The following is a 27596-nucleotide window of genomic DNA, read 5'->3' on the forward strand; positions in this document are numbered from 1 at the left end:
TGTTCAATCTACGCGCCACCGGGCCCCTCACTGGCAAATAATATTACTAACATTAACTCTATGCTCGAAAAGGTGTTCCCTGAATCACCCAACGCGTATTTATTTGTAGCAGGAGATTTTAATTTGCCTCATATTAAATGGAGCAGCGATGCACTGCCTGTGTTTGAAAGACGAGGAGCTGTAGAAGTCCAAAATGCCGCATCCTTACTGGTCGAAAGTTGTCTTTTTGCAAACTTAGAACAACATAATTTCACACTAAACTGTAGTAATAATACTTTAGATCTAGTCTTTGCCAATTTCTCATCTGAGGTTTTAATTTCTGATTTTCCTCTAGTCACCGCAGATAAATACCATCCTCCTCTTGAAATAACTATAAGTGACATCTTTTGCGGCCCTTTTAGAGACACCCCGGTAACAAAATTTAAATTTCGTAAAGGTAATTATAGTCACATCAATAATAGCCTTAATGACATTGATTGGCACTCTTACCTTTCCTCAGGCTCAATGGATCACGGGCTATCTAAGTTTTATAATGTGCTTAACGAAATAATTGCTAAGCACGTGCCACTCGATTCCCGTTCTAATAAACGTAAGTATCCTATTTGGTACAGCACCTGCTTAATTAAGGTTATTAAAGAAAAGAATAACATGCACTCTAAATGGAAAAAATATAACAATCCTCTCGACTATGATAGTTTTTCAATATTGCGCAAACGTCAAAAACAGCTGCAAGAAATGTGCTGGAAACGTTATCTCCTCTCGGTCCAAGATGGGATAAAAAGTAATCCAAAGCAGCTCTGGTCTTTTGTAAAAGCTCGCCGAGGCGGTTCCGCATACCCTAAGTCCTTTGAATACCAAGGTCAAACTTTAGATGATAATGCTCAGATTTGTGAAGGTTTTAATAATTTTTTTTCACTCCGTATTCAGCTTGCCTCTCACAGTTTACCCTGAGATGCATCTTGCGCCACCCTATTGTAACAGCGAGCAGATTGTCTCGGCTGTAAATATTTCACCTGTAGAAATAGAAAATTTACTATCTAAATTAAATCCCAATGGCGGCGCTGGCAGCGATGGGATCCCCCCCTTTTTTATTAAACACTGTGCATCGAGCCTGAGTCATCCTCTGGCTATATTATTTAAAAAGTCTTTATCTGAGGGTTTATTTCCGGAAAAATGGAAAGAGGCCTTAATTGTCCCAATTCACAAGAAAGGACCCAAATCTAAAATAATAAATTATCGCCCTATATCAATCTTAAATCAGTTCGCTAAAACGTTTGAGAAAATTATATTAAATAATATTTACGACGTAATTAACAAAGGTATTCCCCCTCAGCAACATGGATTTCTCAGGAATCGTTCTACGATATCGAATCTAATAGATTTTACGAACTTCGTGGTTAAAAAAATGGATAAAAGAAAGCAGGTTGACGTGATCTACACAGATTTCGAAAAAGCATTTGACAGAGTGGATCACGTCATCCTGCTTCGCAAGCTACACTGGTTGGGTCTCCGTGGTGATGTCTTTAGATGGGTTACGTCATACGTGTCGAACAGGCGGCAAGCGGTTGTCCTCGGTGGATGCAGGTCAAACTTTGTGAATGTCCCTTCTGGTGTCCCCCAGGGGTCGCACCTCGGTCCGTTGCTTTACAACGCATATCTTTTTGATATTAATTCAGTATTTCGATTTTCAAAGTTTCTTATGTATGCCGACGACAAAAAAATCTTCACGGATGTCAGTAGTTTGAGCGACTGTCAACAACTACAGGATGATCTGGACCGTTTATTTCAGTATTACATTAACAACCGTATAACTGTTAACATAACTAAATGCGCCCAAATCTCCTTTACCCGTAGTCCTTGTCCAATTAAGTTTCAGTATAGTATCGGAGGTGAAGCTATAGAGCGAGTATACTCAGTGAGGGACCTTGGGGTGACCCTTGATTCAAAATTAACATACGTTCAACATATCGACGATATTGTGAACCGTGCTTACAAAAATCTGGGTTTCGTGTTTCGCGTCTGTGGCGAATTTGAGGATGTCGGATGCATTAAAATAGTATACTATGCATATGTCCGAAGCGTCCTTGAATACGCTAGCTGCGTTTGGTCTCCCCAGTATATTATTCATAAGGAAAAAATAGAGAAAATCCAGCGCTCCTTCTTGCGCCACCTGGGCTTCCGTATCAGACAATGGGATACCGACTACGAGTCCAGGTGTATTCGTCACCGCTTACTTAGTCTCCAGGATAGAAGGGTTTTACTAGACATTACTGTATTGTACGACATACTCTCGGGGCGAATTGACAGTTCTCCTTTGCTGTCGGAGATCAAATTTTCAGTGCCATCAATTAGAACTAGGAATTCTGAGCGCTGTCTGTTTAGTCTACCCAGAGTTCATACCAACTATGCTCAAAATTCGCCCATCAATCGTATTCTAAAACTATATAATAAACAATTTAGTAGTATCGACTTATTCGACTGCACAAAAACAACTTTAAAGAATCGTGTTCGGTCACTGCTACTGAAATCCAAAATTAGCGACAACTGACAAAATATAACTAAATAAATAAATAAGTAAATTATAATAAATACATCGTAGTCGTCTCACACCACACACTATCACAGACAAATACACACACACGAACACAAACACGTGCACGTAAACACACACACACACGTTACGCAAGCCCATGCACCTACTTTGTGAAATGCATTTTTTTTTTCTCCCTTCTTTTTTCTTAACATTTTTTTTTTGTGTTGCTTCCACTTAGTTATTGTATATTAACTGTATTATTGTGGACATCTGTTATTGGCTTTGTTTTTTGCTCACTGTGCTATGTATCATGTACTTTTTGTATTGCTGTTGATGCCCCAAATAAATAAAAAAAAAAAAAATAAACATTATTTTCAACGATCAATCTAGAAAAAAATACTTAACAAAGTTTCTTTTATAACTCTACCACGACACTGTTGCTAAACACATCTTCCAAACCACCCCTATATAAATAGGTACCTAAGTAACATTCACAAGTAACAAAATGTATTATCATGCCGCGATCAGAAAGGGATTACAAATAACAGATTTCCATACACTTACGTCTAAATCAATATGGATTGACAGCTATCTCAATCCCTTTTTAATTGCGATTCAGTAATATTTCATGGTAACATTTAGTCTTTTTAAATACTCCGTCCGTTACTCCGTCCGACTCTATTAAGACGAAACAGGAGCTGAGTTTTAAATATTTTAGGTAACTATACCCATCTCGCTAACGGAAGCGGCACCTAAAAGTAGTGCGATAAGGACAAGGCGAAAAATCCTGCGTAAAAATCTCAAAAATCGAGGTTTCGTACTCCTCTGTTTCCTCCTCCAAAACTTAACCAATCGTAACCAAATTTGGAAATCTAAATGATTATGAAATTATCTGTGTCGGACCGTTTTGCTTTTTTGGCTAATTGACATCAGTTTTGAATGCCACGCCTCTCATTGCGGCGTAGTCAATTAGGCCATTTTGGCCATTTTTGAAGGGCTCTAGCGCCTTAAAAAACAAAAATATCAAAAAAAGCAAAACGGTCCGACACAGATATTGACAATATTAATCTGTGTTGAAAAAATCATTGCTCTAGCGACGACGAGGAGTACGTTTGTATGGAGAAATGACCACTCCTGTTGGCTCTTAAAAGAACGTGTAATATTCGGGGATTTGTTCATTCATGGGAGGTTTGGACCATAATCCTTAACAACTGGCCGGAGGAAGCGCTAAATCGGGAGTCATGGAGCACCAGGGGAGAGGCCTTTGCCCAGCAGTGGGACACACAAATAGGCTAAGAAAAAAAAACAGCAGTACAGTTAACCCTGCACAGCACTCGGCATAATGAAACGACCTGTGCCTTCACAAAGGCGAAAAAGTCGATGGACGATGGAACGGGAATGACAAAAGGCACTTATTGAATGGTACCATCGCCCACACTGTTAACTGTACGTCGGTGGACCTTATGCCTTTTGTAATAAGGTCCACCGATGTACAGTTAGGAGTGCTGCTGTTTGTACATGCACTATTATCTGGGCTATAATCGCGAAAATCGAAGTTCGCAAATTGCGGGCATTTTTCTCTGTCACTCTTATAACGCCTTCATTGGAGTAAAAGAGAAAGATCCCCGCAATTTGCGATTTTCAGTTTTCGCGGTAGCCCCTCAGTGTAAATTTCATTCGATAGCGTGACGGGTACGCGTTAGCGGTACGCGGTAGCATTTTGTATGGGATTTTGAGTTACCAAAACGTCCCGCTTGGCGCGCTGTTCAAAAACCCATACAAAAATAGAAATGTTGCAAACACTCGTCACGCTATCGAATAAAATCTACACTAGGGGTTCAGTTATACCACAGACAAAACATCCTCCAGACTGAGCATAGTCGCGCTACCCCCTCTGCCACGCATACGGTAATTTTACTCCGTGTTCGAGTCGAAAGTGTCTTTGTGTGACGTCCGTGTCTTTGAACGGACCAATCACGGCACGGTTGCATGAAATAATTGCTCTAAACTCGGTCTAGAGGATTCCTAGTCTATGAGTTATACCTACGTGTGTAGGAAAGAGTTTCTGAGTGAAATATTTGCTTTCGGCTTGCATTGCCAAAATTACCGGATTAGTAGTTTTTTTACTACGAGAAGTTGTTGAAAGCAGCTGAGTATTTAAGTTATATTTTCCCCAATGTTAATTTGACAGTTATATAATACCTGAAACCGTTGAATACACCGCGGGGTGTATGTATGTAAATATTTCCAGTACGGATATGCTGGTTGTTCTTGTCTACGTGACAGCGTGATAAAACGGTGTCCTTCACTTTCTATCCCATGGTGTTAAAACGTGACAGTTATTTTATCACGTGGATAAAGATGGATAAAGCCATCCATAATACGCCGGCAGTTTTTGTGGAAAAAAAACGCTTTACTTAGTACCTATCGTTGGCATGGCACTTTCGATTCGATACATACCTAATTACATTGGATTTTAAAGCAAACATGTTTTTTAGGGTTCCGTACCCAAAGGGTAAAACGGGACCCTATTACTAAGACTTCGCTGTCCGTCCGTCCGTCCGTCCGTCCGTCTGTCACCAGGCTGTATCTCACGAACCGTGATAGCTAGACAGTTGAAATTTTCACAGATGATGTATTTCTGTTGCCGCTATAACAACAAATATTCCCATACAACAAACGTGATTTTTGACCAAAGTTAAGCAACGTCGGGAGTGGTCAGTACTTGGATGGGTGACCGTTTTTTTTTTGCTTCTTTTTGTTTTTTTTTAGCATTATGGCACGGAACCCTTCGTGCGCGAGTCCGACTCGCACTTGCCCGGTTTTTATAGTACCATTCAAACGAGTCAAACAAGCATACGGTCTGTTGGTAAAGCTGTGAGCATTGAGTACCAATCGAATCGGAAATTAAATGAGAGACGATATTTCACACATCGCCCGCGGACAGAGATTTATGGGGTAGACTGCGAATTCGGTTACCACCAGCACCGTTGTATGTTTTCATTCGATTGGTTATACACCGTGTTTTTATTGAATTCCGTTAACTTCGGGGTATGATTAAGAACGTTTAAGAGAACTAAATGGCATAATTAATTTTCAAAAAAAAAATTTTTTTTTGCTTTTTTTAAAACAAAAAAATAATTTTAAAAAGTAATTAAATGTAGCATATAGCGTTGTTGTAACACGGGCACTACATTTAACTCAACCAAACAATTGAAATCTGTGACATATCAATGTCATTTCGAACATCGATCAACCGAGATTGTACTTAAGTTTAGTAGCAAATGTATGAACTCATTCTTAACACTAACCAATATGTAAACCAGCCCTAAGGCAAGTGTACACGCTTGTAGAGGCCTTATAGGAAAAAAATAAATTATTGATTATCTCCGAAATGGAGTTAATTAGAACATCGGTGTCTTTGAGAAAGTTACTTAATTTAAGCTCAGGAATGCACCCTTGAAATTAACGGAAATAAAAAAAAAACACGGTGTATATATGTTAGTGATCCGTGCCAAAATTGCCTGCACGGTCCACTGAATGTAATATTTATTGAATCATTCTTTTAACATTATAGGGTCATTGCGTCAGTTCACCGTCCAGTGAACGTAAACTATAAAAAATATTTGTGATCTCTCTCTCTCTCTCTCTCTGTCTCACTCTCTCTCTCTCTCTCTCTCTTTCTTTCTTACACGTGTTCTGTTTCTGTTTATTAGTTTTAAGTTTTAGTTTTTAATTTTGGGTGCCCTGAAAACCAGCGCAGTGTCTGTAAGACTTATGCTGAGCGGCATCCTATTTGGTGTATGTTTCTTTATTAATCTTTATGTTGTACCTACCAAATGTATGTTATTTTACGCCAAATAAATATATTCTATTTCTATTTCAGTGCCTGTTCCCACTTGGCCTAGTATTATATGATTTGTGCCTAAACTTACTATTATTAACTAGAGCTGTTTCCCACTGGCGTCCAGTTTTTTGCGGGTACGGTTTTTTGCAGGATCCTGTTTTAATAGTTGCTAATACTCGTGTAGTAACTTTCACACGAGGATTCTGTTTGCGGGATCTTCATACTACAGAAAACGGGATTCTGCAAAAAACCGTATCCGCATAAACTGGACGTCAGTCTCGGAGTAATTAACAATGGAGCCTCCATTAACAGGCGTTCCCCTCAGTGTCTGTAGAAAATAGGCGGCCAATGGTCAACCACATGTCAACCATATGTAAAGTCCATTTCAATAGAACTTGCAAACTATGTAAACAAACCGCCATATTGAAATTATCTCTGAATGATGAATTTGCTAGTGATGGGCAAGAGTCTTACTTAGTCCTTTACTTAAGGCCGTAACACACTATCGCACTGCATCACGAACTTGGTGCGTCGCATCCATAGTTCGTTTTTTTTTGCATTAAAAAGAACTTGAAAGAAGGTAAGCGATCTTCACATGTCTTTTAATTGAAAAACGCTTATTAAAAATCAGTAACTATTACAATATTAAATGATCGTATTGGATTAATTATTGTTACATATTTGCCGTAACTTATTTTTTGAATGTGTTTTTCAATCAAAAACAAAGACATAAAGATTGTTTACCTTATTTTTAATGCTAAAAAAACGAACTATATATCACTTATGGGTGCGACGCACCAAGGTCGTGGTGCGGTGTGATAGTGTGTTACCATTTTTAGGGTTCCGTACCCAAACGGTAAAACGGGACCCTATTACTAAGACTTCGCTGTCCGTCCGTCCGTCCGTCCGTCCGTCTGTCTGTGACCAGGCTGTATCTCACGAACCGTGATAGCTAGACAGTTGAAATTTTCACAGATGATGTATTTCTGTTGCCGCTATAACAACAAATACTAAAAACAGAATAAAATAAAGATTTAAGTGGGGCTCCCATACAGCAAACGTGATTTTTAGGGTTCCGTACCCAAAGGGTAAAACGGGACCCTATTACTAAGACTTCGCTGTCCGTCCGTCCGTCTGTCACCAGGCTGTATCTCACGAACCGTGATAGCTAGACAGTTGAAATTTTCACAGATGATGTATTTCTGTTGCCGCTATAACAACAAATACTAAAAACAGAATAAAATAAAGATTTAAATGGGGCTCCCATACAACAAACGTGATGTTTGACCAAAGTTAATCAACGTCGGGAGTGGTCAGTACTTGGATGGGTCACCGTTTTTTTTTGCTTTTTTTTGTTTTTTTTTGCATTATGGTACGGAACCCTTCGTGCGCGAGTCCGACTCGCACTTGCCCGGTTTTCGACCAAAGTTAAGCAACGTCGCGCGTGGTCAGTACTTGGATGGGTGACCGTTTTCTTTTTGCATTTTTTTCCGTTTTTTTTTACTTTATGGTGCGGAACCCTTCGTGCGCGAGTCCGACTCGCACTTGCCCGGTTTTTATGCCAAACCATATCGAGTAATTAAATACCGAAAGTAAAAAACAAGTAGATACTTATTTTTAATTTGTTTAATCACGATTCTTCACGATCAGAGGAAAAAAAATTTGTCAAACTACCGCGTAGTGTATATAACCGCATTGGCAGGTACCAGTGTTGGCAAAATATCAATTCGAATTGACGATTGACGATTGTGGATTGACCGATCAATTCGAATTGACGATTGACGATTGACGAAACTAATTCTAAATCTACTGATTGAAGATTGACGATTACTAATCGTTAATTCGAATTGACCGGTCAATCCTCAATCCTCAATCGTCAATTCGGATTGACGATTACTTTGTATGTACACCTAATGTCCTTTTTATTTAGGCCATTTTTTGAAACTGACCAAATGCGTTCCGAAGCGGTGTCCGAGTTTACCAAAGGTTCCGAAACATGTTTCTGACGGCATTATGAAGGATGTCCTTTTTGGAACATTTTCGGGACTTTCCTTGAAATTAACCGATAGCGTTCAAAATCGATATCTGAGGTGCCCAAAGGTTTCGAAACTTGTTTCCGAGGGAAATATTGAGAGATGCCCTTTTTTGGGACATTTCTAGAAATTACCCGATTGCGTTTAAAATCGATATCTGAGGTAGCCAGAGGTTTCTAAACATCTTTTCGACTGCAATATTGAAAGGTGTCCTGTTTCGGGACATTTTAGTGACATTTTATGAAAGTGACTGCTTGCATTCAAAATCAATATCTAAGGTGCAAAACATGGTTTCAATGGCAATATTTAGATTCTACCAGGGACAGGAACCGGTTACCTTAACCGGGGTTTTTCATAGAGTTATTTTAGAAGCGGTTGTAAAAACCCCTACCATAACGGTAACCGTCTGATAAGGTAACACTTTGATTCGGTAACCGTATCAGATACGGTTAACCTCTGTTACCGGTAACCGAAATAAAAACCAAGTCTATTCAGTTACCTCATTATAAAGTTTTTGACCAGTTCAAACGATTGTAATCTTTACGCACACTTAAATTCAAGTTGTTATTGAATAACCGAGGTCGGCATGAGCGATCTATGAAGCCTCCAGCATAAACAAGTTTTTTTGCCGTTCCTCTGTTTATCTTTATATCTACCTGTGTGGTGTGTTCTTATTATAAATCTTATTATATTATAAATAAAATAATTAAAATAAATAAAGTAAAAGAAATAAATAATGTAAATAAAATAAATAAAAGTAAATAAATAATATAAATAAAATAAATAAAATAAATAAAATAAATAAAATAAATAAAATAAATAAAATAAATAAAATAAATAAAATAAATAAAATAAATAAAATAAATAAAATAAATAAAATAAATAAAATAAATAAAATAAATAAAATAAATAAAATAAATAAAATAAATAAAATAAATAAAATAAATAAAATAAATAAAATAAATAAAATAAATAAAATAAATAAAATAAATCAATACTGACATCAGGAACATGTTTTCGAACCTCTGGGAACCTCAGATATCGAATTTAAGTCCAGTAAGTAAGTCCCAAAAACTTACACCTTTGAAAACTAATCTTAGGGACTATGGTTAATCTAGATTGAGAATTGATTTAATCCGAATTGAGGATTGATGCGTTAATTCAAATTGATTCAATCGGATTGACGCGTCAATCAGAATTGATTCAATTCGAATTGATCAATCCGGATTGATCAATTCGGATTGACGCGTCAATTCGATTGATCAATCCGGATTGATTTAGTTCAGATTGATGCCAACACTGGCAGGTACAGACCGTGAGTCGCGTAGTGTGTAGCGGCTTTACGAGTATATCACCAACTTTAGTCACAACACAACACTACCCATCATAGACAATTGTAGAATGTAAAAGAAACAAAAACGTCATTACATCAGGGCCTAATAACCTAACTTATGAAACCATTTTAAACTTTTAATGAAATATCCAAGATACAGTTATATATTGTTGTATTTTACGGTAACGACCGCTTTAATAGTGTATAGTGTATGTGTTTCAATGGTGTTTGATGAGATGATGTGAAAATTCAAGGAGAAACAGTGACAAAACAAAGTTACGTCCTTTGTTTACAAAGTTAGCAAGTTCTATTGGAATGGACTTTATGGACTGACGTTTATCTGACATGACGTACCTATACATTTGATGTGCCCCTCCCCCGCAAAAAACGGCAGACTATTTTGTACCGAAAATTTTAGACATGGCGTCTCCGTTGGTTATATCCTCTAAGACGTCAGTGGAAAACAGCTCTTAGTGACCATCGTTGTGCAGAATTGCAATAACAAAAGAAATAGAAATAATTAAAGCAAATCTAGTTCGTAACCCGACCTTGCATTACTTATAGCATCTGATAAAGTTTCTAATCATGAGAAAAGATGGGATATCAGATAATGTGCTGTCTCTGTACGATATTAAATATAACGTTGTGGCCACTGAAACAGCGATTAGTGTGGCTACCACCAGTTTGGCATTGACATAAACGCTGTCGAGAACGTAGAGTCTGTGCGGAAAGAGAAGAGTCGTGGCAGAAACGGGAACTAACATTTTAAATTTTATATGGCAATCAAACCTTTGACACCTGTCTTGTAAAAAGTAAACAAACTTCTGTCAATGTATATTTTTATTAACAAAAACCGCAAGTTTTATGTATAAAATATTTTCAAAACACGATAAAACCGTACATAAAACCACAAGGAAAATTATATTTAACATTGTTCGGTTTTGTCAGCGGGAACAAAACGGCTAAAAGCCGACTATATCGACTTACAAAAAGTCGCGGGACGTGTTTCCGCTATTCGCGGGTATTGATGTTGTATTTAATATTAAATAATTACCTATTTAATAAGCCCCCTAAGTAACTTGTCTCCGGTACATAATCGGTAAGTATATTCATTCAAAATATATTAATTTTCATAAATCTGCAGGTCATTCATGATCTTTAAAATAACTGACAAATAGTCTTGATACTTGCCATTTTATGCATATTTATATGTAATTTCTTTTTCAGGATTGTGTAAAAGTACCTACGGTATCTCGAATAAGAGACCGCTAAGTAGGTGATATGCAAGAATTCGTAATCTACGTGCCGGATTCAAGCATATCCAGTTCAGATGAAGATAGTTCTATGAGTGTCCCTGGTTGTTTTGAAGCTAGTTCAAACAAGTGACACTGAATATTTTAATTCAGACTTCGATTACAAAGAATAAAACTTTTTCTAATAAAATATTTCTTTATTTGTAGGTTCTGTTAGTTACGAAATTATATTTCATATTTATACTTGGTCAAGCAGATCTTGTCAGTAGAAAAAGGCGCGAAATTCAAATTTTCTATGAGACGCTATCCCTTCGCGCCTACATTTTTCAAATTTGCCGCCTTTTTCTACTGACAAGATCTGCTTGACCAAGTATAGCAGTGACTTTTCGGCGAAGTAAAATATCGTGAGATGAGAGAACCGGACATATCCCAATAAGGCCTACCTATGCACTATTTTTATTCATATTCATATTTATTATTAATAATGTACACATACATTACAAGTCAAGTTTACAATGGGTGAAATATATCCCAGATAAAATTACAGTTCTATTGCCCAATTTCTACCCGATCTACCCGGTTTTAATAACTGTTGGACTGCACAGATTAGGCAGTAGGTACATAAATGAGACTCGTATCTTGTTTGGTACTAAAATTACAGTAACGTTGTATTGGGCAGATTCTTAAATAGTTTTAGCAGTTTTGTCAATCGCAGTCACTTTTTAGTATCTGAGATATAAAAACAAGTGTGTTTTAAAAAGAAAACTAGTGCCTGCGCTAAATCAGAGGATTGAGTTGACGAGCCGACACCACCACCAGGCTCCGTTTAGTAAGCCATGGTAAAAAACCGGAACAAAAGGGATTCAAGTATCATGACCTTTAGTGTCGTACTATAATCACGTGACCAGTGTTGTCAGCATAGCAAAAACCATAAAATAGCACTGGCGCGCCCTCAAATCCCACGACTCTTCTCTTTCCGCACAGACTCTAACTTACTTCGCTCGTACTGGCATACATTAATGCGAGCGAGATGTATAGAAAGTAAGTTAAGGCCTGTGCACACCGAAAGCGTGTGCGTAGACGTGCACGTGCGCGATGTAGTGTACAATCGATAATAAAGGAGTGAGATGCAAAAGTGTAAACATATCTTTGACGTCGACTGTACAGATCCCTAAGGCTTGGCCAAACCACAGTATAATAAAGAGTACTAACGTACAGTATGGACACACCCTGCCTCCCGTTCAAAGTGCCGCCCACCCGCTCTCGGTTACCTCACAGTTACCGGCTGGCAAGGACGCGACGACGCGGTGCGCAGAGCGGAGACCACGTAAAATATTCAAATATTAAACAAATATTTACAAAACCTATCAGATCACACTGAAACCAATACAATATCTATATGAACAAAAAATCATGTTTACAACTTACGTAATATGTTGGTGGCCTGAATTTCCTTACGAAATTTTCGTTACTTTGTTTATACTAATTCAAAATATGAAACTATTGTATAAATTGAGCTTAGATACCCACCTTACAACATAATACGATTCTTATTTCTTCCTAATTCGCGCAATGAGTTTTGAGTCATTGAGGTCATCGAACTTGACAACAAACTGGCGAGAACCCTCGCACGTCTTATCTCACTCACACAAGCATGGTACGCGTTCACCTACACGAGCTTCTCTGTGTGCGTAGGAACGCGTTTGTTTCATACATTTGATGGCCAGTGTCCGGGGTGTGGCCAAACACAGAGCGCGACGCAGCGCCGCGTCCGCGCCGCGTGATGCCGACGCGATGCCTGGTCAAACAGGGCGCGCGCCGATCGTGCCGGCCTCACGCTCTCAACACGCCCTCATCGCGCGCGTGAACGCGGCGCGACCGCGCGGGAACGCGGCGCGCCGCTCGCTGCCTATCGTCCGACCCGACTGATGTGACCTTGCGAGACGCGGCGGGGCGCCGCGTCCGCGCGGCGCAGCGCTGCGCACGCGCCGCGTGGACGCAAGGGACGGCGCGGCGCGGGGCGCGACAGAAGCGGGGCGTGATACCGGCGGGACGCAGTCTGTTTGACGTCGGTAACCTGTTAGCATGTGCCGCGGTCGCGCGGCGTGGACGCGGCGCGGACGCGGCGCTGCGTCGCGCTCTGTGTGTGGCCAAGCCTTTATGAGAGACGGCACACTTGTGGGAAGTGTGCGTGTGCTGCTCCAACATTTTAGCGCACTCGCACGCGCACGTCACGCACACGCAGCTGGTGTTCTCCAGAAGGCCAGAGCCTTTACGCAGACTTTAGCGAATATGTCAGTGTCACATCAGTTCCGCTCGCGGTAGCCTTTCTGGCCCCGTAGACAACATGCCAATCCCTAACGTTCCGTAGCGAACGTAACTGTCACTGTCACAATAATATGGAAGAGTGACAGAGAGACAAAGCGATTCGATGGCGAAGCGCAAGCGATTGTCATCTTGGCTAGGCCGCTTGGTTTAAAAAGATTCGTCACCAAACTTGCTAACTATGTAAAAATAAGTCACTAGTAAATTCATCAGTCAGAGACCATTTCAATATAGCGGTTTGTTTACATAGTTAACCATTTCCATAGAATGACACTTTACGCTGTCCGCGTATTTCATGGCCCGCCGTGCGAGAGCCGTTAGCAACAGCGTCGGGTTGCGACTTACGACTGACGCACGGACGACACACGACACCCCACGTGCTAACATTGAGTGCCGGGAACCCGCTCGGCGGGTTCTCTGCTCGTTCTTCTAAATACTACGAGAGTAGCGCCAGTGGGGACACTTCTGACTTCGGGTAAACTCGGCTCCGTTCGGCTCAGCATTGCTCCGAGCAATTATTAGGGTTGACACCACTTGACGTCCTTTTGCGTGCACGACCACAGATAAGGTAATCACTTGAATTTTGACAAGCCGAAAGGGATAGTGCCATATGATAGAAAGGGATATCTTGATTCGACTCTGAATCGCTGTCAAACTTCGGTTTTGTAGGAAATGTCCTTTCTGTACGGTAGTCATATTACTTATTCTATTGTAGCGCTACGAAAACGCTGGCAGTGAATGTGTTAACCTCCTAAGATCCACCATATAAAGGTTCCAATTTTTTTATTTGAACCTTATATAATATGTAAATTAGAACGAATTTCGTTTGTTTTAAAAAGCAATGAAACAAAAGAAATGCTTAACTTTATTTGATTCATGAAAGGTTCAAATTAGGTTGCACGAATATGCATAATAAACTTTATGAAGATTTTTGACGTTTTCGTAAATCAATATAAGTGTAGTCATCATCACTATAGCTTAATTATTTAATTATTGCCATACAAGCTTTTGCCCGCGACTTCGTCTGCGTGGAGTTAGTAATTTGGGAAGCTTATTTTTACCCAATCTGCTTATTAACGATTCCCCATACAAACTTCCACCCCCCTTATCACCCATTTTAAGGGAGATTTTTGGGGTAAAAACTACCCTATGTCCTTCCCCGGTATTCAAACTATCTCCATGCCAAATTTCAACTAAATCGGTTCAGCGGTTATTGATTGCCCATAAAAATTTACACCCCCCTTTTCACCCCCTTAAGGGGCGAGTTCTGAGATAAAAAGTATCCTATGTCCTTCCCCGGGACTCAAACTATCTTCATACCAATCATACCTAATTTCAACTAAATCGGTTCAGCGGTTTAAGCGTGAAGAGGTAACAGACAGACAGACACACTTTCGCATTTATAATATTTGTATGGATTTATCGTTTAGCTCACCGCTGGGCGAGTAACTATAAATATCGCCGTGTCTCTTTTATTTACACGGGAGTGCTTATCTTTTGTTCGTGTTTATAGCCGATAGCTCATAGATTACTAGCTCGCGGTGGGACCAGTGCCTAAGCTCTTGAGAAAATTAGTTAGGTTAGGTTAGTTTAGGTCTCTATTAGGTTATCATAGATTTTGTTTTGAGACTCTTTGGAAAAAAATCGAAAAATAAGATATGGCAATGGGGTTGGCCGGTGGAAGTTTTTAGCAGATGGCGCCATCATAGCTTGCCTGTCAATCCCTAGAATTGTGTCAAATTTATGTTTTTTCAATACCCATGGATGCAAGCTTTTTAAGCCAAATCTCACAGAAAAAGGGGCAAGCTAAGATGGCGCCATCTATGCAAACCTTTGACAGTTGCCAACCCCATTAAATGTTTTGTGTTTGCAATAGCGACCTATTTTTACCCGACTACGGCAACGCAAAAGGAGGGTTATGATAAACTGTATAGCGAAGTCTTTAAAAGTTAAGTTAAAAAAGTTTTTCAAAAGTTATGATTTAGTTATGACTAAAGCGCTGTAGCCTAGCGGTAAGAACGTGCGACTTTCAATCCGGAGGTTGCAGGTTCAAACCTCGTATCAATGCGTTTTTCGGAACTTATGCACAAAATATCATTTGATATTCGCCAGTCGCTTTTCGGTGAAGGAAAACATGTGAGGAAACCGGACTAATCCCAATAAGGCCTAGTTTTCCCTCTGGGTTGGAAGGTCAGATGGCAATCGCTTTCGTAAAAACTAGTGACTACGTCAAATCATGGGATTCGTTGTCAAGCGGACCCCAGGCTCCCGGAGCCGTGGTAAAATGCCGGGATAAGAGGCAAACCGAGAAAGAGATGGCGGGACGGCTTGGATGCATTCCAGCGGGATTGGCGGGATTTTACTCAGCACAGGGAGGATAGGAAGGGGAGAGGGGAAACCTTTGCCCAGCAGTGGGACACACACATAAGCAGGGATCGGAAATTCGGATGCTTTTATACCTAAACTTAGCAAATTCCCGGAAAAAGCTCAGCAAATATGGAGTCGGCTTCTTAAAAATATTATTTTAATTATTTAAGTTCCGGGATTCCGGGATCGTATAAAATATCACGAAATAGTGATAACTGTCAAAATATTTAGTTTATGACTATTTTCAGCGATTTTGTTAACATACCTACACGTTGGTAAACAGTTTTAACTACAAACAGGGTGTAACAAAAAAAATACCGCATACCACATATTTTGCAAAAAGAAACAGCTGAAATATGTCACTTAAATACTTTAATTCGTATGTGTATATGTATCCTAATTGCCGGTATTCCGGGATATCCCGGTAAATTATTAGCAAAATTAAATTGAGTCCGCCTCCATACTACCTACTCAACAACAACACGGTGTAGGTACTGAGGCCGAAGTTTAGGTATAAAAGCATCCGAATTTCCGATCCCTGCACATAAGCTAGTAAAAAAAATGATTTATAATGTTTTAACTCACCCGACTACGTCGACGCATAAGCCGTGCACAAACATGCGTCCACACTCGTCGTCAGATTATGTGTCTGTTTGACTATACGTGTGATTGCTCCCCTTATTTACTTGCTCCCTGATAACGCGCGGCGATGTGACTTTGTCATGGGGTAATTTCACCTAATTTTAGCGATTTTCCGGTTGCATCCATAGACACATGGCACGCTGCAGCTGCATTCGATCCGCACGTGCGAGCGGGATGTCGCTATTATACCTAAATACAGGGTGGAAAGATAAGTCGGGCCCAGGAGGGAAACTACCTTAAATCCTTAAGCTGGCTCATTTTACTTAAAGGAGACATTCCTTTATTTTTAAAAAGAAACAAAACTGCATTTAAAGTATTTTTCTTTTATTCTTCAATTTGGCATGTCTAAAAAAATCATAAGTACTAAATATTAGATTTTATGCATATTTTGTACGACAGACGAGTGTGAGACCTAATGTTTCTTGGAGAAATGTTATCATTAACATTAACTGTATCGACTAGTAAAATAAAATTGCGAGTTTTTATTTTTTGGAATTTTTAGTCGATTTTAGTCCCGGGCGAGGCAAGCGAGTTTTAGAAAATCTTTGAATGCAGTTTGTTTCTTTTTTAAAATAAAGGAATGTCTCCTTTAAGTAAAATGAGCCAGCTTAAGGATTTAAGGTAGTTTCCCTCCAGGGCCCGACTTATCTTTCCACCCTGTATAATACTGAATGATACTGCTTGTAGACTGTAACTAACTTATTTCAATGTGTTTATTTTCATCTTTCTAAACGTCCTGTCTAGCAATAAATCACATCGTGGTTTGGTAGAACTATTTTTTTTAAAGTTTGCTTGAATCTATATGTCACGTTACACTTTACGCAAGATAAATTAAAAGCAGAAAGCACTAGATATGGATTAAATCAGTTTGGACTAAATTATACAGATTATCTTTCTTAAAAACCAACCACCTGCCTTCAATCTCATAGCAAAAAGCACATTACTCTTGCAAACCTTTTAAAAGCGTTCTTCGTTCAAATCTTTATTTATACGACCTGTGACCTTTGCCCTTTACCGAGCCCTGATCCTTAGAAATTCGCAAAACAATTATACTTCTCCCTACGGTTAGACCAGTATTCTCTGAGCTCTCATTTCACAGTTTTGCTACGTATCTGTGGCTCAAAATGGACTGGAGAAAAGCCCGCAGATGAATAAAGTGGTTAGTGTATTGGTAAGCGGGGTCTGACCTTTAGGAGCGATTTTGGGTAAGTAATTAATTATTTTCAAATCTTTAAAGTTTAACATCCATTAACGGCTCTTGTTTCAGTTGGTTCTCGCTTGAATAAGAGCCCATCAACGTGCACACTAGCGCCACTGCTAAATAATCGTGATTATTTAAATTTAACGAAAGATATTTAAAAAAGGGGGCCGCTACGGACTGTATTGTGTATTTAAGTACCTTTTGAATACATCAAACTAGTTTTTAGGTCTTACTATAAAACTTGAAAGGTCGGGATAGGGCCTAGTGTTCCCTCTGCGTTGAAAGGTCGTAAAAACTAGTACCTACGCCAATTCTTGGATAGTTCCCAAGCTTCCATGAGCCGTAGCCGAGACAACGCGAGAAGATGACGTCCTCAATATATGTTTAGTTAGACCATATACCACATTATACCGGGTGTGGCCTGTAACATGAGCAAATAATTAAAACATAGATTGTACTCCTCAAAGGGTGACCTTTTGTTCAACAACTTTTAAAAATTGTGAAGTATTTAGACTCCCTATTTTTCATACAAAATAAATATTATCTTCAATGGACGCCATCGCCACGCCATATCATTGTGATTGACGTTGCTTGTCAACTCTTGTCAAGCCTTAAACATAACAAAATTCGCAATACATTGCGTCTTTGAATAACCTTTAAAGTGTATTAAAAATCAAAGTACAAGTTATTTTCAAAAGTCGCTGAACAAATGTTGATCAGTATGACGAGTACAGCCTACAGTTAAATTTTTTGCTCATTTTACAGGCCACACTAGGTATTTACTATTTATAAGATGCATGAAAGTAAACAGGCTTACTTTAAGACTTTAATAAGACTTATAAGTGGAGCTATAGTTTATGCGTACACTTTGCCCAGTAAATTATGCCAGGCTCATACCAGCCCACCCGAGTTTATTTACCCATAAAGTGGTCAAGTTACCCAACTACTTAACTAACGAAGTACATTAAACTGTTACCCCAACTACTGTGTGGGTACAACAACTGTAGTGCGGCTATTCGGACTAGGGTTGCCAGATCGAAAGGCGCTATTATCGGGAAACAATATAAATTTTTCGGGATTTTGGGACTTAAGACGGGAAAAAAAATTCATTCAAATTAAAGTAATTGTATTAAAACCAACGATATTTTACATTATTGGCATTACATCAGCTCGCTAGCTCTACGACAGTTCGGAACTTGAAATTATTGTTTTATAACGTGAAGCTGTTTTTCGGGACAGTTTAGGTATACTTTGTCGGGAATCGGGAACACATGCTAAAAATCGGGAGAATCCCGTGCCGCCAAATCCCGACCATCTGGCAACCCTAATTCGGATCCTTAGTTGATTTTACCTGACGAGGTAACCAACGTTTAACGTTTATCGTAATTTAATACGATCTGTTAATGGAATTTGATAGTACTGTACGGTGTGCGATTTAGCTTAGATTCTGCGTTTAATATTTAAGAAGGTAATTAAGTAATACATAGTTATTTGTTTCACAAGGGGGCAAAGCTGTTGTTTAACTTCATGTGCTAATTTTCATACCTGAGCAAGCGAAAGATTCCAAAATCGGTGCTCGCTGCGCTCGTGGTTTGAAAAAAGGAATCTTGAGCGATGCGAGGGATAAACAAATTTTGCCACCGTGTGTAACACAAAAATTTTCACCACACCATCACAAGAAAATACTTAATCAAACGAAATCAAAGCAAATCGATCCAAAATGAATGTTATTAAATATTTATCATAATAAAGTCAATTCTACCAAGCAATCATAGAAAACAACTCAAACTTTGCATTTGATTACTTTACCTCACATGTGGATACAATGCAACTTTCTTATCAGTTTTTGAACAATCAAGAGAGTCTTTAGAAAGTGTTTATTCCTTGCACTTGAGAGTCTCACGAACCCTCCCCCAAAAAGCCATGATTAAATTGTAATCATAATAAACCTTATTACAAAGTTATATCATCATGCTAATATTACATGTGTTTTGTTAACGGTAGTCAGTGTAAAGTGTGACATCTACGCGTTGAGTTTCAAGTGTTCCAATTTTGAAATTTTAGAACGCAGTATCTTTGATGTGGCGTCAAAATTTCATTTTCCAATGAACTTATTTTACTAGTATTGAAGTGATATTACGTAAATCTGCTTACTGTAAAAGTGTTATTTTTATTTTGTATTTATTATGTAATTATATAATTAATACCATATGAAATACTTTAATCCTACATATCAGTAGCAGTGTCTCGTGACATCTTTGTGAAAGTGTATTTAGTATCTTGTAGGTAATTTTCCGACGAAGTTTTCGTTGTTGTAATATATTAAAGTATAATTTAATAAACTAAATCATTTTAATTAATTGTAGACAGTGTCTTGTGATAGTGACATCTTTAGAGTTTTAGAATTCAGTACCCCCAGTGTAAACATTCGATAGAGTGACGTGACGTACGCGTTCGCGTTAAGAGCCAACATGAGTGGTCATTTCTCCATAAAAACGTACTCGACTGTTTCCTCCGTGGGTTTTGATGCTAGAGCAATGATTTCTTCAACATAGATTAATATTGTCAATACCTGTGTCGGACCGTTTTGCTTTTTTGATATTTTTGTTTTTTAAGGCGCTAGAGCCCTTCAAAAATGGCCAAAATGGCCTAATTGACTATGCCGCAATGAGTGGCGCAGTATTCAAAACTGATATGAATTAGCCAAAAAAGCAAAACGATCCGACTCAGATAATTTCATAATCATTTAAATTTCCAGCTTGGTTAGGATTGGTTAAGTTTTATAGTTCGTTTTTTTAGCATTAGAAAGAACTTGCAAGAAGGTAAGCGATCATGACATGTCTTTTAATTGAAAAACGCTTTTTAAAAATCAAAAACTATTACTTATGAAAGCAAAAGAATATAAATGATCGTATTAGATTCATAATTGTTACATATTTGCCGTAACTTATTTTTAAAATGTGTTTTTCAATTAAAAGACACATCAAGATTGTTTACCTTATTTCTAATGCTAAAAAAACGAACTATAGAGGAGGAAACAGTCGAGTACGAAACCTCGATGTTTGAGATTTTTACGCGGGATTTTTCGCCTTGTCCTTATCGCACTAGTTTTAGGAGCCGCTTCCGTTAGCGAGACGGGTATATTTACCTAAAATATTTAAACCTCAGCTCCTGTTTCGTCTTAAGTGTCATTTTGTATGGGATTTTGAATTTCCAAAACGTCCCGCAGGCGCGCTGTTCAGAATCTCACACAAAAATAGACATAACGCAAACGCGAATGAAATTGACACTAAGGGTTCAGGTTCACTTAGTATGATAGTAGGTTAAAATTTCCAAATCTATGTTGTGTCGCTTACTGAATGAAAATAACATATTTATAATTATCAAAGTGCCAAAGATATTCAAGTGTGTGTGTGAAGGTGGAATCTGAGATGCGGCCAAGATGACGTCACTGGGGATACCGACAGAGGCGCCCGTACATACGATATGGTACACGTCATATTCGGCGTACAAGGAAAAGGATTTTAAACCACCTAAACCGGTAATGTATACACTATGTTTTCAAATAATTAATACCCTAAATAAACATAATTAATATCAAACTTACAATAAAAAGTAACTTAAAATTATAACTACCTACAAAACTAAAGGTCTCTGCCCACTACACCGTATCATACCATGACCGTGCTATGAACGTGTCAGGCAAATAAATATTCTTTGTATGAAAAAGTATGAGACCATGCCCACTAGCCCGTTCCGTCACCGACCATACCCGTCGCGTGCCGTGCCATGCACGGACCGTCAAAAATAGTCGGCGAGGATATTTTGCCGGTGCCGAAACGCTCCGTGGATGGCACGCAACGTTGCCAGAACGGTGCGTGCAGGCGGCGAAACGCTGGGCCTAAGGGTTTTAACCGCGTATGGAGAGCAATACTCATCAGAAAGAGCCAGCGAATAGTTATCAGACTGGTAAGAGCGAGCAAGAAATATAGCAACGCGCTTATAACGGGCTTAGAACGGTCACCATACGCGGTTAAAACCCGTATGCCCACCGTTTCGCCGCCTGCACGCACCGTTCTGGCAAACGTTGCGTGCCATGCACGGAGCGTTTCGGCACCGGCAAAATATCCTCGCCGACTATTTTTGCCGGTCCATGCATGACACGCGACGGGTATGGTCGGTGACGGAATGGGCTAGTGGGAATAGTCTCATACTTTTTCATACAAAGAATATTTTTTTGCCTGACACGTTCATAGCACGGTCATGGTATGATACGGTGTAGTGGGCAGAGACCTTAATACCTAAAACATAAATATAACATAAAATGGGTGAGCTAGCCCAATATACATATGGCTAGATCATCCGGGTCCGATCTCTGTAGCACGGTTCCCTTAAAGATTCTTCTTCTTCTTTATTTGCCATGCCATAAGGATAACATCGTGAGGAAACCTCCATACATCTGCAAAAAAATTTAAAGGTGTGTGAAATCCCCAATCCGCATTGGGCTAGCGTGGGGACTATAAGCTCAGGCCCTCTCGTGCACGAGAGGAGACCTGTGCCCAGCAGTGGGACGTATATAGGCTGAAATGATTATTATTCAGAATAATTTTACCACCTCGCCCACTTAGCAACTTCTGTTGCTGATGGGACAGTCACCTGCAATAATATGTTACACAACGAAGGGCGCAAAAATATCTGACACAATCTTATTTGTAGAGCCATAAGAGCGTGCCCTATATTTTTGCGGCCTTCAATGAGTAACATATTATTGCAGGTGACTGTACATGATTCAATTTTATTCACCCTTGATCAGGAGTTATTTTTTATTGCGATTTTACGATTGCAGTTATGTATATCGGTCGTCGAAATTTTCCGCTACCACGTCCTTGTCCTTATGTATCTGGTATGACTAATGGTGTCTCTCACTAATATTAATAAGACGTATGTGTGTTTTTACAAGGTTGTATACTTTATAATTCGTTTTTTTTAGCATTAGAAAGAACTCCACAGAAGCAAGCGTGCAGTTTTTATCAGGCTCTTTAATTGTTAATAATTATACTTCGAGCTTCAACCGAAGACGATTTAAGGTTTACAAGGCAGCAGTTCACGGAATGATGCTGTCTCAGTCACACATTTAGAGCCCACAACAAAAACTAGATTTTTTATCTCACTCGCACACTCCTGGTGGTAGTGGGAACCGGGGCTCGCGCCATTACGCGTTTTTGTGCGGTCGAAGTCACACGTCTCTTAAATAAAATTAATTTGTAGTATTCCTTCGATTCGAATAAGCACAAAAACATTTACGCCATGGGGAAAAGGAAGAGGTCGCGTTCTAGGGACGACGATTACGACCGTATATTAAGAAAGATTAAGAAACTTGAACAACGGTTAAAAAATCGTCGACGAAGTAGTTCGCGCTCGCCGTCTATTGAACAGGAAAATATAGATGTGAATATAGACGTGCATCAATCGGAAATGCAGTCGCCGTTGCGGGATACGGAATTTACCGAAGCAGGTAGGTTGGGATGACTATTTAGTGACCTACCGCTAGAAAAAACAACTTTGTCGCCGTAAAGTGAAAATAGCTTCGCATCCGACTTTGATCCTTAACCTATTGGATTAAGGTTTCCTGCCTCCTAAGTGCATATAATTACGAAGTTAGTAATAATTTATTTTTCAAACTTCGCTGTACGTATTGGCTCACGTATATCGTGTGGCTAAATACAAGTTAACTTCCTATATGGAATGTTAAATCTCCACTATTAGTGTCGAGTAATTGACCTAACATCCTATATGGATTGTTAAAGATTGTTTTTCCGCGTATATCGCGTTGAGAAATATAGGTGCCTTTATGGCCTAGCTACTGGTGATCGCAAAAATATGCGTACTATAACTTCCTACCTGCTTGTACGCTAAGCGTGTACCTAGTATTTCTGTTTACTATAAATGCATGTCAGCGCTTTGTTTTTTTTTGCATTGCAGATAATAATGAAAAGGTATGCGAAAATCTCTCTGGATCTAACCTTGCCGATCATTTGAGGTCGTCTAAGGCAATTAAGAAATCGGGATTAGAATTAAAACCCGTTTACACACCGCGGGTGCAATCGAAAATAGTTCCAGCCACGCAACCTCAACGAGGGGCTTTAAACTCACGGGGGGTGTCGCGGACAGCAGCCTCCGAGACGCGCCCGTACGCCGCTGCCCGGAGACCACCAGCGACCGTTTCGACGACCAGGGATCGCCGTCACGAATCGTCTACGAGCCGCTCGAGCTATCATCGTCATCGAGTCCAGCGAGGGAGGAGGAGACGCTGAGCACCGCGTCGCAGATACACGACCACGACATTCCAGTAGCTGGCAGATTAAAATATTTTTATAAAAACTGGTGTGAGTTAACACATGATCCCATGATTTTGTCTTGGATCAGGGGCTATTCTATACCCTTCAAGGATAAGCCTTCTCAGTCTTCGGTACCTAGCGATCGTTGTTATACTAGTAATGAAACTGAGTTAATCAATGCGTGTATAACTGATATGTTAGCAAAGGGAATTATATCGTCCTGCGAACCGTGTGAAGGTCAATTTATCTCACCGATTTTTACGGTTCCAAAACCAGATGGCACATGTAGATTTATTTTGAACTTGAAAAACTTGAATAAATTTATACAAGTGGAACATTTTAAAATGGAAGACCACCGTACTGTTTTAAAATTGTTATATTGTAATGACTTTATGGCAACTATTGATCTTAAAGATGCATATTTTTTGGTTTCTATTGACAAAAATGATAAAAAATATTTACGATTCTGTTGGAATTCCCAATTATTCCAATTTGATGTTTTACCATTCGGTTTATGCACGGCCCCTTACATGTTTACTAAATTGTTAAAACCGGTTATACAACACTTACGAAATTTAGGTTTCGTATCGGTTCAATACCTAGACGACTTTCTTTGTATAGGAAGGTCTTACTGGGACTGTTTACATAATGTTCAAACAACAAGAACATTTTTAGAATCCTTAGGTTTCATTATTAATACAAAAAAAGTATGATGCGTCCTAATACTTCGTGTATTTTCTTAGGTTTTTTATTTAATACCGAAAATATGACAATTAACTTGACCGATGAGAAAAAGAAACGAGTAAAAGACAAGGCTATTAAATTTTCTAAATTGAGTAAGTGTTCTATAAGACATTTTGCCGAATTTCTTGGTTTATTAACTTCAGCTTGCCCAGCTGTAAGATACGGCTGGCTATACACAAAATTGTTTGAAAGAGAAAAGTTTTTAGCTTTAAATTATACTGAAAATTACAATAGAATAATGAAGTTACAGTCGAATCTAAAGAAAGATTTTCGGTGGTGGATCGATAATATTGATGATTCTTACTGTCCTTTATACAGTAATAATTACGACCTTGTAATTTTTACTGATGCCTGCCCTACTGGCTGGGGCGCCGCCTGCGATAACCAATCTGCAGGAGGGCATTGGGACAAGTCTAAATTAGATTGGCATATAAACGCTTTAGAATTAAAGGCCGCTTTCTATGGGTTAAAAATGTTTGCTCGGGATCGTAGCAATTGTCAAATTTTATTAAGGATTGATAACACCACTGCCATATGCTATATCAACAGAATGGGGGGTATTCAACATACCCATCTGAATGATATAGCCAGAGAAATCTGGCAGTGGTGTGAAATTCGACACATACACATTTTTGCTTCTTATGTAAAATCTGAGGATAATAAAATTGCAGACCGTGAATCGCGTCAAATAAAGATAGACACAGAATGGGAACTTTCAGATTATGCGTTTAAACAAATCAAAAAATCTTTTGGCAAACCTGATTTTGACTTGTTTGCAAGCTCACAAAATAATAAATGTAAAAGGTTTGCTTCTTGGAAACTTGACCCTCACTCTGAGGTTATAGATGCGTTCACTTTTAGTTGGAAAAACATATTTTTTTATGCTTTTCCGCCCTTTTGCCTAATCTTAAAGGTCTTACACAAGATTATCGCCGATAAAGCCGAAGGGATATTAGTAGTACCCAATTGGCCATCACAGCCATGGTACCCGCTGTGGTCACAATTAATCGTATCAAAGAGGCTAATATTTGATCCTCACAAATATCTTTTGCATTCTCCTTTCAGAGCCTGCCACCCGCTGCACTCAAGCCTTTCCCTGGTGGCAGCGAGGTTATCGGGCAATCGATTGCGAAAATAATCTTACCTCATACATAGTTCCCTAGACATTATCAGAGCCTCGTTTTCTAATAATACTAATTGCTAAGTACAATTCACCATTAAGATCATGGTGGGCATTTTGCCAAAAGAATGATTATGATTTTTACGAAGCTACACCTTCTCAACTTTTATCTTTCTTAACAGAGACATTTGAGAATGGTGGCAGCTATAGTACACTAAATACCTACAATCATTACACCAATAACGAGTTCGTTAATGCAATTTTTTTGTACATGTATGTACTAGCTACAAATTGATTAAAATACTCATTTACCAAAGTTTAAATCAATCAATATTGAGTTATCCTCAATAAAATTAATTGATTACTTAAATATGTAGTTTTGTTTATTTTATTTTTTTTTACATACAGGCTCTAAACATCTGCCTTGTAAACCTTAAATCGTCTTCGGTTGAAGCTCGAAGTATAATTAGGAATTAAACGAACTTACCTTGTGAAGTTCAATTCCAATTATGCGAGAGCTTCAACCGAAGACGATTACACTCCCACCCATAACCCAAGTTTTACCCAAAAAAAAAAAAAAACATAAAACCTCTAAAAAGTAATGGCGCGAGCCCCGGTTCCCACTACCACCAGGAGTGTGCGAGTGAGATAAAAAATCTAGTTTTTGTTGTGGGCTCTAAATGTGTGACTGAGACAGCATCATTCCGTGAACTGCTGCCTTGTAAACCTTAAATCGTCTTCGGTTGAAGCTCTCGCATAATTGGAATTGAACTTCACAAGGTAAGTTCGTTTAATTCCTAATTATTGAATTATCTAATGTAACATGGTCAATACATATAATTTACTTTAAATTATTACCGCTAAAAGTGCTGGATTTGGAACCACACGCTTACTTCTGCGCAGTTCTTTCTAATGCTAAAAAAAACGGACTATAGTGAGTTGGGTTACGGGAAAATCAGCTTCAATTTTGTGAACTTCACAAAAGTTAACGATGTACTTATACTTACCTATTCTTGGAACGAATTTCTTCCTTATCGCACGGTAGGCACGGACTTGGCGGATAGGCGAAAACAAGTAGAGTTTTCCGTCACGACTCTTTCGTTTTCAATCGAGTAGTTATTCCACGACTGCACGACTCACGCATTTTTTAAAAGACTTTCATCATTATAATAAAATAAATAGAAGCTTTTAAAATGCCTATAAAGATAAAGTACGAAAATTAGGCTGCATATTATAGTGTTCTCAGAAAAGTCGCATAAGAAGCGTGGGTGGTCTAGCGGAAAGAGCATGCGACTCTCAATCCGGAGGTTGCGGGTTCGAATCCCGGCTCGTACCAATGAGTTTTTCAGAACTTATATATGTACCTACGAAATATTATTTTATATTTACTAGTCGCTTTTCGGTGAAGGAAAACATCGTGAGGAAACCGGACTAATCCCAATAAGACCTAGTTTACCCTCTGGGTTGGAAGTAGGGATGTTGCGGATGCGGATATTTAAAGGCTCACGCGGATGCGGATGTCAAGATTAGGTACTTTAAAAACGTCAATTATTACATTTTAGTAATTTGCTCAACATGTCCATACATATATCATGTATCTGCTAGAGTTGAGATCGGGCACACAGCAGCATGAATATCTTGTAACAAGATAAATTAAGGGATTTGAAATCTAGACACGCGGCAGCGTGTCAAGCCAAGTTCAAGCAAAGGAACTGGCTAGCCAGCGCCAAGTGTAATATTACACGAACCACTTGGTGCCACTTTTGACCCTTCTATAACTCAAAACATCTTTAACGTAAACACATAAAACTACGTGTGTTTAATTATATCCATAAGGACATCTAGAAGCCCAAATTTCAT

The 27596-nt window shown here is 38.9% G+C and overlaps 2 protein-coding genes across 2 annotated transcripts in view; one reads left to right on the forward strand and one right to left on the reverse strand.

Annotated features, from left to right (window-relative positions):
• Positions 1 to 16336, reverse strand: part of LOC134671776 (5-formyltetrahydrofolate cyclo-ligase-like) — an 82917-nt gene extending 66581 nt beyond the window's left edge. The window contains exon 1 of the mRNA XM_063529606.1: positions 16277 to 16336. Within this exon, the coding sequence (XP_063385676.1) occupies positions 16277 to 16294 (18 nt within the window). The 5' untranslated portion in view covers positions 16295 to 16336. The remainder of the gene's footprint in view (positions 1 to 16276) is intronic.
• Positions 1 to 27596, forward strand: part of LOC134671780 (transient receptor potential cation channel trpm) — a 410982-nt gene that overhangs the window by 38819 nt on the left and 344567 nt on the right. The gene's annotated exons all lie outside the window — the stretch shown is intronic.

The sequence above is a fragment of the Cydia fagiglandana genome, chromosome 16, assembly GCF_963556715.1.
Source record: "Cydia fagiglandana chromosome 16, ilCydFagi1.1, whole genome shotgun sequence".
In the NCBI taxonomy this organism is placed as follows: domain Eukaryota; kingdom Metazoa; phylum Arthropoda; class Insecta; order Lepidoptera; family Tortricidae; genus Cydia; species Cydia fagiglandana.